We start from the raw sequence: 10,579 nt of genomic DNA on the forward strand, positions 1-10,579 counted from the left end.
TTTACTGGGGGGCAAAAAAAGTTACATTTTAGGTGGCCGGTCACTTTTGACCGTGTAGACCACAAGTGTGACTCCCAAATAAGAAGCACCAAAGGCTTAAATGCTGTTCTTTTGAACTTTCTATTCATCAAAGAATCCTGAAAATAGTGTATCACAGTTTCCACAAAAATATTGGGCAGCACAACTGTTTTCAACATTGATAATAATCAGAAATGTTTCTTGAGCAGCAAATCAGCATATAAGAATGATTTCTGAAGATCATGTGACACTGAAGACTGGAGTAATGATGCTGAAAATTCAACTTTGCATCACTGCAATCAATTACATTTTACAGTATATTTACATAGAAAACAGTTATTTTAAATTGTAATAATATTTTAAAATTTTACTGTTTTTTTTTTAATCAAACAAATGCTGACTTGGTGAGCGGAAGAGACTTCTTTCAAAAACACTACAAAAATCTTACTGACCCCAAACTTTTGACTCCTAGTGTAAATGACATCTTTGATTAAAGTGACTAGTGAGGAGTGAATATCAGATAAAGGAACATGCTGTGATACGCTAAAGCTAACGGTGTTAATTAAACAGGAAGTTGAAGTGATGTGGGCTCAGGTGGGTGGACTGATGTTCATAGGCAGTGCAAATTCATCTGTCATGGTGAAACCGTCGGTCATTCATTCGTCTCTCTCCGGCGGTGATCTGTCCCTCTGTCTGCGCTGGGCTAAAAACTGCTGGACCACAGATGGCCAATCCACAACGTTCTCCACGCGCACCTGTCCTCCAGACATGGACATCGTCATCTGACCGCCTGCACAGTGACACCACACGACCGCTTGAGATTGACATGACAAATCCTATTATTTCTTTCTCTTTTTCCCCTTAAAATAATATAAAAAATAAAATAAAATGTAATTACTGTACACAGGACTATACTGTACTAAGTATGAAATTATAAATATAATATTGCTAAATATTAATTACATTTAACCATGAATTGATGAATTCAAATATGAATAATATCATATAATATAATACAATACATCTACATATGTATGCATGTATTCATTTGTTAAGTTATTAATTCAGTCAGTCATTAATTCAATAAATCAATAGCAAACTCATAGTGGTAGAAATTAAAATAATCATAATAACAATAAAAAATTACATTTAACCATGAATTGATGAATTAAAATATGAATAATATCATATAATATAATACAATACATCTACATATGTATGCATGTATTCATTTGTTAAGTTATTCATTCAGTCAGTCATTAATTCAATAAATCAATAGCAAACTCATAGTGGTAGAAATTAAAATAATCATAATAACAATAAAACTTCAATAAATAAATGATAATAGAATAATTATCATAGTATTTTTATTACAAGTTTTGAACTGAACATTTTGAAGTAGAAGACTGAAATAGTATTTTCTTGTAAAATGTACTCCACTAACCTTTATTTACAACTTATAATATACAATATATTATAAGAGTATAATATAATATAATTATTTATTTATTATGTATTTATTTTAATGCAGCAAAGGCTATTTTCATGGTAAACGAAGTAGAAATCAAAATCTTAATGGCAATAAAACTTCAATAAATAAATAAAACAGAATAATGAAACAATATTTTTCTTACAACAATATAAAAAATACAGCAACTATATCGTTTTTTTTTTCTGTTTTATATTTTATAGAAAAACTAAAATGTTTACAGAAAATCTAAAATTAGTTTAAAATTGACCAAATAAATTAATCTTCTACCAAAGAAGAGGAGGCAGTGAAATTGTGTACTTGCCCTCGGGAAGGATCTGCGTCCTCTTGTTTCCTCTGACACAGCTGACAGATGCTTGAGCCAGCAGCTCTAGAGAACGAGAGCCTGTCAAACCTTCAGTGTCTTCATCCTCATTCATCACATTACGACACTCCACAGAGCAGATCTTCCCTGAACACAACGGGAACAAGAAATTGTGAGATGTAAAACTTGGAGAAAGAAAGTTGAAAATGTGAAATGTAAATGTAGAATTCTAAGAAAAAATCAAAATTGTTTGAGATGTCAACTTAAAATTCAGAGAGAAAAGACAAAACTGCAAGATGTAAACTCAGAATTCTGAAATAAATTTGAAATTGTGATACGTAAACTTAGAATTCTGAGAAAAAAAATGTTAGAATTGTGAGATGTAAATTCAAAATTCTGAGGAAAAGTCAGAATTGTGGGATGTAAACTTAGAATTCTGAGAAAAAACGTTAGAATTGTGAGATGTAAATTCAGAATTGTGAATAAAAGTCGAAATTGTGAGATGTTACCTTAAAATTCGAAGAAAAAAAGTCAAAATTGTAAGACGTAAACTTCGAATTCTGAGAAAAAAATGTTATAATTGAGATGTAAACTCAAAATTCTGAGGAAAAAAGTCAGAATTGTGGGATGTAAACTTAGAATTCTGAAAGAAAATTCAAAACTGCAAGATGTAAACTCAGAATTCTGAAAAAAAGTCGAAATGTTACCTTAAAATTCTAAGAAAAAAGTCAAAATTGTAAACTTACAATTCTGACATTTATTTCTCAGAATTGTGAGATGTAAACTCGCAGTTATGAGTTAATAACTTGCAAAATACAAGATATAAACTCACAATTGCAAAAAAAAAAATTTTTTTTTTTGCTTTGCTGGACACAAGTTTCCACAGTAACATGCAAACGATCTCTATATAAAAAGATAAACTCCTACCTGCGCGTTTGCAGAGAATCTTGATGGAGTAGAACAGGTTGGTGAACAGGTTGAACGGAGACGGAACTCCAGACTTGCGGCTCATATCGCGGATCAGAACGGCGCGGCCAAACTTCCACTCCGTGTCGGACTGAGCCTGGATGCGCTGGTACGTGTCGCTCATCATGGCGATGAGCAGGTTGATCAACACGATGCACGTCACCACCAGATACACGCCAAACACCATTTTAGCCAAAACGGCCGTGGCGGGAGGCGAGCGCTCCAAGTTGGGAATTTTATCTGGTTCGGTTAAACCAAACAGGGCGAAGAAGAGCAGCACAGACATGTTTAAAGGATCCGGAATGGTCACATTACCATTGCTGTTGTCCCAATCTTGAGGATACAGCGGCTGACACAAAGCGGTGAGACTCAGCGTGAAGGCGGTGTGGAACAACATGAGGATCACAGCGAACCGACACAGATCCTTCATCAGGTCTCGGATGATTATGGCCCACGGGCCGAATAAGTGATGGAACGTGAGGAACTCCAGCAGCTGGATGAACGCCAGCATCATCGCCACGGCCAGCAGGACGTTTCGGGCAAACAGGCAGTGCAGGTGCGACGGCGGCCACCATTGGGTGAAGACCGCCAGCAGGTGGCACAGCAGAGCCGCGGCGGAGAAGCCCAGGAGAAGAAGACGAATCCACGCTAATCCGACGCGCTCACCTGGAAACGTCAGCTCAGATACCAGCATCCCACAGAGCCAGATCAGCAACAGGCACTCTGACCAGCCGGGAACCAGACGGCCCTCGGACAGAGGACTCACGGGCGGATACACGATCGTCAGGATGAACAGAGCCAACAGGAAGACGTGCGACACCAGGTGACTCATGAACTTCACGATTGGGATGGTGTTAAAGCTGAGTGGAGATTAAAGTAAATAGTTACACACATTTCTCCTCAAGCGAGACACACTGGCAGTATAAAGTTTGGAGACGTGACTGAATTTATGTTTCTGCAGTCCGTAACTTTTGGCGCTAACAGAACTGTGTGCGTCTTGTGGAAGAACATTGTAGCCGGAGCTACTTCTCTGTGTTTATGTCTATGACGAATCACGCAGGTACTGGGATACTCCACAGCGGTACCTACCCGAACCAGTCTAAAATAGTCTGAATATGAACACTTATTATAGGTGTACTGTAGTGATTCAGGACAAGCCAAAAACATGGTTTGGAAAAAGGATTCATGGTGTACTCGCTTATTATATACATTTTGAACACAAAAAATTTTATGGACTGCAGCTTTAAAGTCCGAGTGAAATCAAAATGTACAGTATTTCTTTTGTTAGCACCCATTGCTAGTCTTGAGGTGAACAATTTATCCGTGCAAGTTAATTCACTGAAAAAATGTTTGTAATGGTAATCTGATCATTTGCTTCCACTCTGGAATGGCATCCCTTCTCTGATACATTTGTTTGACGGCTTGGGCAGAACATCCCTAACCACACCCCTCCAACCGTTAGATTACTGCGAGTGAGAGATGAGAGGAGGAGCGCAAAAATAAAGCCCCTCCCTCTATTCAATATTCCATTTCAGTTGGAAATATGTCACTATACTGAAATGAAGTCAGCAGCAACTTCCAGTTCACGCAGACTTTAAAAACCTTTTGATCTAATTGAAATAAAGATAAAATAAAAATGTAAATGTTAGATTCAAAACAAACTTATAAAATTAGAAATGTTGCCTTGGCAACTAACTGGAAAAAAAAGTACTGAAGTACTAAAATTGCTAAAACTAAAGTTGAAATAAAAATTAATTTAAGCTGAATAGAAAAATGACAAAAGCACATAAAATTACTACAAATTAAGCTAAAATTAAAATGAAACCTGAAAATATAAAACAAAAGCTAATTTATTAAAATATGAATAAATACTATAATAGTTTATAAATATTCTAAATTGAACTGACATAAAATAAAATATAAATATTAGATGAAAAATTAGAAATGTTGCCTTGGCAACTAAAATTACTGAAACTAAAACAAAAATAATATTTTTAAGCTAAATGGAAATATAAAAAAATAAGTAATAAAAAAGACAAAACCACAAAAAATATTTATACTAAAATTAAAATTAAATCAAATGAAATTAAAATGTAAAAAACAAATACTATAATAATACACAATACTAAAGTAACACTTTTCAAGGCTTTGGTGTATGAATCAACAAGGACATTCAATTTACCAAAAGTGACAGTAAAGACATTTATAATGTTACAATTTTTTTTTTCCTATTTTAACTAAATGGTGCTCTTTTGAACTTTCGGTCACACTTTATTTTAAAGTCCAGTTCTCAGTATTAACAAACCATTAACTACAACTTTTGCCTCAATAAACTCCTAATTTGCTGCTTATTAATAGTTAGTTAGGTAGTTGTTAAGTTTAGGTATTTGGTAGGATTAGGGATGTAGAATATGGTCAAGCAGAATATGTGCTTTATAAGTACTAAAAACAGCCAATATGTTATTAATAGGTATGCTAATAAGCAAGTAGTTAATAGTGAGAATTGGTCCCTAAAGTGGTCACTAAAGTAATATGGTCATGCAGAATATGTGCTTGATAAGTGCTAATAAACAGCCAATATGTTATTAATAGGTATGCTAATAAGCAAGTAGTTAATAGTGAGAATTGGTCCCTAAAGTGGTCACTAAAGTGTTCCCGAACTTTCTATTCAACAAATATTGCTGAAACAAATCATGGTATTAAACAGCACAACTGTTTTCAACATTGATAATAATCAGAAATGTTTGTTGAGCAGCAAATCAGCATATTAGAATGATTTCTGAAGGATCATGTGACACTGAAGACTGGAGTAATGATGCTGAAAATTCAGCTTTGATCACAGCAATAAATTACATTCTACTATACATTCACATAGAAGACAGTTATTTTCAATTGTAATAATATTCCCAATATTACCGTTTTGACTATTTTTTATCAAATAAATGCAGCCTTGGTGAGAAGTTTACGGTGTAAGAGTGTACCTGTGTCTGAGTGGCAGTGAGAGCACCACCCACAGCGGAGGGAAGAGCAGCAAACAGAAGAACAGCAGCAGGATCTTCCATGAATCCCACTGCAGGCTTCCATGCCACACATCCGTCAGGTACGTCTGCACCGCCGGATGGGACACCACACCCTTCTGCCGGCCCTCGATCAGGCAGTCCAGCACGCTGGCACCCCGGTGGTCCACAGCCCTGAGGATGGGGCACGCACCGTGGCCCCCGGCTGAAGCAGCGAGGGTCAGGAGGTCAGAGGCCATGAGCTCACAGTGATGCGCGGCGGCCTGCAGGTCGACAGAGCGCTCCTTCTCTCTGAGCGCAGCCAGAGTCAGAGCTCGCGACAGACGGACGCACGTGTCCAGAGGAGCCGGAGAATGAAGAACCAACTCCTCCAGAGCCACATTATCATTCATCCGGCCGCACACCATCAGATTGAACACAAACTACAGACAAAACGCAAAACAAAACATGCTAAAAGATCCACTTTGAATTGGTTTATTTTCAGTAGAACAAGGCACTTAAAGCTGTAAATCTTCCAGTGAGTCTCATCTGCTCATTAAGAATGAAATGAAAGCATCAACCCTGCCATCATATTAAACAAACAATACAGCTGTATCAAACTAAATCTACAGAAAAACAGTGATGTAAAAATGAAAATACTGTAAAAACACATTCAGAATTCTTCAATAAAGAGTTCCAAGCCACAAACTAATCTAACTCAAACTAACTACCTCCGAGACAAAATTACAAAACTTGACTTTAAGAAGAAAAAAAAAAAAAAACAGTAAAATTTGTGCCATCATTTAAGCCTAAACTGTTACAGAACATTAAAAAATATTACGACTTTTAATTTAGGTGGACTTAAAACAACCTTCACATGAACAAATTTTAATAAATGTGATGTGTATCAGTGTTTCACACAGTGTATCAGTGAGCCTGACCTTCTTGTCGTCCAGCAGTCGGAGTGTGTTCTTCTCTCGTCTCAGCAGGAAGATGACGGTTTCCTCGTGGTTTTCCTGAGCCGCGTACTGCAGCGGCGTCCATCCGGCATGACATTCGACACACGCCGATGCTCCGCTCTCCACCAGGAACGACACCACCTCCAGACAGCCGGCTTTAGCCGCGTAATGCAGCGCCGTCCAGCCACTCTGAAACACAGACCAAACATACAACTGCTTTGCTGCTTTTTTTCATTTAATATATATATTTTATTTCAGCTTTATTTAAAGGGGTTATGACATGAGAAAGCAAATTTCCCTTGATCTTTTAATACAGGAGAGGTCTTTGGTTGCCTAATACATCCTGCAAGTTTCATAACTTAAAATGTCCTCATCATCAATAAAAAAGCATTTATGTAATAACCCTCAGAAAACGGCTCGTTTTGGATCTGAGGGACAAGGTGATGTCACCTGGGCACAGTGGTTTGCATAAACACCGCCCCTAGAGCGACACGTCGACATAGGCCCCACCCACTGGCATTCAGCCGCTAACGGCGGACACTTGATCACTCTGAATGCGAGTGCCGTGTCAAAAACAAATAGAAATTACAATCACTGCTGCCATCTTGTCCACACTGGATACAGTATACAGACGTGCGTTCACTTTCTGACACATTCCACGCGCTCGAGTCTGTCGTCAGGACAAATGCAGTGAAAGAACGTTTGCTTTGACGCGCTTGTATTAAACAGCTCGTTCGTGTCTTTGTACGGATATCAGAAGGATCCCAGCGTAAGGAACAAGTGGATAGTTTATTTTTAATGGCATCCCGGATCGTGTCTGAGGATTGTTCAGACTTCGGAGCATGTTGTTTTGTAATCGAGGCACAGTGTCATGGAGAGTTCACAAAGAAACATTTGTTGAAAGATGAAGCGGTACTAGTTTTGACTGCAGCTGCATCAACCATAAGTAGATTATTTAATAATGCTTTGTCTGGAAATGACCATTTTATTGTGCCACATCCAGTGTAGACAGCATCACTGATTATAATGAGTTCTATAGTATTTTGTCGCGCCGCTCATGTCCGGTGTAGACACGGTGTGAGAGAGGTTCAGAATGAGGGTTGAAAATCCACATTATTTTTTTTTTCTTTTGTGTAAAAAACTATTAACATTATAAGTACACCTCAAGGAACATATTCAAATGAAAAAAATCCATGTCATGACCCCTTTAATTACACTTAGTTTTAGTTATCAAAAACAGCAAAGGAAATCTGAGCATAGTTTGAGACACTATTGAGGTCTCTTCTGAAACTCTAAAGGAGACACATTTGAGATTACAAGGGTCTTTTTCCTCAGTAGAGACATCTGAGAAACAGAAGACCAACACAAGCATCCATTCACTCACCATTTAACCTCATTGCTCTCTATGAGAAACATCTGAGATAATCATGTGTGATTGTTCTTTACATGTCAGGTTTCTTCTCACCGTGTCCGTGTGGTTGATCTCCGCTCCTTGTCCCAGCAGGACTCTCACCATGGCCACGTGTCCGTGTGCGGCGGCCAGATGCAGACAGGTACATCCGCGTTTGTCGGTCAGGTGCAGCAGAGATCCAGAGCGGCTGATCAGCAGCCCGACCACAGCCGTGTGTCCACTCTGCGCCGCCAGGTGCAGAGGACTGGAGCCCTGAAACACATGACGGACGGTCAGTACCGCGCTCAAACGTCACGCTTCACGCCACAGCAGTGCTTCTGATCTCTTGCCTGAATGTTTGTTTCTGCATCGGCCTGAACCCCAGGAGAATTCAGCAACAGGCGAACCACATTCTCATGACCGGACTGAGCCGCCAGGTGTAGAGGAGTGTAACCTGACTGAACACACACACACAAACAATCATAAATCATGCACTGATGATTCATAATCATCACTATATGTACATTGTGGGTTTTGTGTCTGTAAAAGCAAATTACCTTAAGATATCAAGACTTATTTTGAGAGAATGTATCTTGAATATTCTTTACACAAGACTGTTTAATGCTGTATGGAGGTGACAAATGCATTTACTGTGCACAGGAAATAATATTGTAGAAATAATATTATGAATTTAATGTTTTAAATATAAAATTATAAATATGTAATATTGAATATATTATTTATATTTAGGGTTGCAAAGGGGTGGAATATTTCCGGTAAATTTCCAGAAACTTTCCAAAAATTCCTGGAAAGCTTCCAAAATTACTGGAATGTTTCCAAAATTTACTAGAAATTTACCACCTTTTTGCAACCCTATTTATATTACACGTATTATATATTTAATTATGTTATATATTTTAAATATATTTAATTACAAATTGATGAATTATAATATGAATAATTATTACAATATAATAAATAATATAAAATTAATATTATATACATTTTATAATATTTTACTGCTGCACTGGGTCTTTATACAGAATTTAGAGCAGTTATACAATTTATTTAAAATGAACTATAACATTTACGCTATAGAAAGTTAGCGGTGCAACTCAATTATGTTACATTTCTATTTTTACTCTGTACCTTGTGTATGCTGAACACACAAACATTTGAAATAATGAAAAAAATATGAAATTAATATTTTAAACATGAAATGATAAATATATAATCATGGATTGATTTATAAAATATCAATAATTAGAAATATATAATATAAACATAAGTAAATATACACTTTTATAATAATATTTGTTTTTATTATTTTATGATATACAGAATTTGGAGCATAAAGCCTACTCAGAATTTTGTAGAGATGCATTTATTTAGATTAAAAAAAATGGATTTTAAATTTCAGTAAGTTCAATAACCTTTTCCCTTTTTCTTTATTCAAAAAAAACTGTACAAATTAATCAGATTTATTAGAATGACAATAACAACACTCGTGGGTTTGATTCCCAGCGAAAACAAAATACACAAACAAAATGTAAAGCTTCATTGCAAAGCAAGAATCCCCCAAATGAAGAAATCTAATTAAAAATGCCTTATTTGCTAATAGCCATGTTCTGCAGTGTAACTCTGAGTGAAACTGTGGTGTCACCTCAGCTAACGGCTGTTGTCTCTTTACGTCGTCTTTGCCGCTGCTGTTGGTGGGGAATTCACTGCGTATTGTAGCTGGAACTTTAGTCAGGATCTCTCTCACAAAGTCCACTTGTCCGAAACAGGCTGCCACGTGCAGAGCCGTTAAACCCGTCTACACACACACACACACACACACACACACACACATATACCTGTACACACACACACACACACACACACACACACACACACGGTTCACTGAATTGTTACAGCACAGTTTTGTTCTGCTTAACCTTTATAAGCAGAGGTCATGTGTTCACATGCAGCACCTTGGAGCTCTGGATCTTCAGCGAAACGCTGCCTTTCAGCACCTCCAGAATATGAGTGTGTCCATTCTTGGCAGCCAAATGTATGGCCGTCATGCCCTCCTGAAAGAGTCAAAGGTCTTAGAAATTATCATGTTAAAATGTTCGTCATATTTTGTCTGTCTAACTCACGGCGTCCTCCTCCATCACTGATGCTCCAGCATCCAGAAGAACTTTCACCACCTCCGTATGACCGCCAGCAGCAGCCAAATGCAGCGGACACAAACCATTAGCCTGCAGAGTTAGAAAGAGCAGAAGATATACAGGGTATTATATACAACATTTCTCATTTTAATTTAGCTTCATGAACTTAACAAAACTGAAATAAAATTAATAAACACTATATAGATATTTAAAAAAATATAACCATGAAAAAAACATTAATTCATATATAAAGGATGTGCGTATATATATATATATATATATATATATATATGTGTGTGTGTGT

General features: G+C 37.0%; 1 protein-coding gene across 1 annotated transcript in view; it reads right to left on the minus strand.

Annotated features, from left to right (window-relative positions):
- Positions 1–425: 425 nt before the first annotated feature.
- The window catches only part of trpn1 (transient receptor potential cation channel, subfamily N, member 1), a 48,034-nt gene continuing 37,880 nt past the window's right edge, over positions 426–10,579 (minus strand). The window contains exons 20-29 of the mRNA XM_016442540.1: positions 10,264–10,365; positions 10,096–10,194; positions 9,786–9,938; positions 8,473–8,580; positions 8,198–8,395; positions 6,715–6,921; positions 5,759–6,216; positions 2,739–3,637; positions 1,812–1,958; positions 426–808 (exon numbers count right to left, since the gene is read on the minus strand). Of these exons, the coding sequence (XP_016298026.1) occupies positions 675–808; positions 1,812–1,958; positions 2,739–3,637; positions 5,759–6,216; positions 6,715–6,921; positions 8,198–8,395; positions 8,473–8,580; positions 9,786–9,938; positions 10,096–10,194; positions 10,264–10,365 (2,505 nt within the window). The 3' untranslated portion in view covers positions 426–674. The remainder of the gene's footprint in view (positions 809–1,811; positions 1,959–2,738; positions 3,638–5,758; positions 6,217–6,714; positions 6,922–8,197; positions 8,396–8,472; positions 8,581–9,785; positions 9,939–10,095; positions 10,195–10,263; positions 10,366–10,579) is intronic.

Source organism: Sinocyclocheilus anshuiensis, unplaced genomic scaffold, assembly GCF_001515605.1.
Source record: "Sinocyclocheilus anshuiensis isolate Anshui unplaced genomic scaffold, SAMN03320099.WGS_v1.1 scaffold515, whole genome shotgun sequence".
NCBI classification, from domain to species: domain Eukaryota; kingdom Metazoa; phylum Chordata; class Actinopteri; order Cypriniformes; family Cyprinidae; genus Sinocyclocheilus; species Sinocyclocheilus anshuiensis.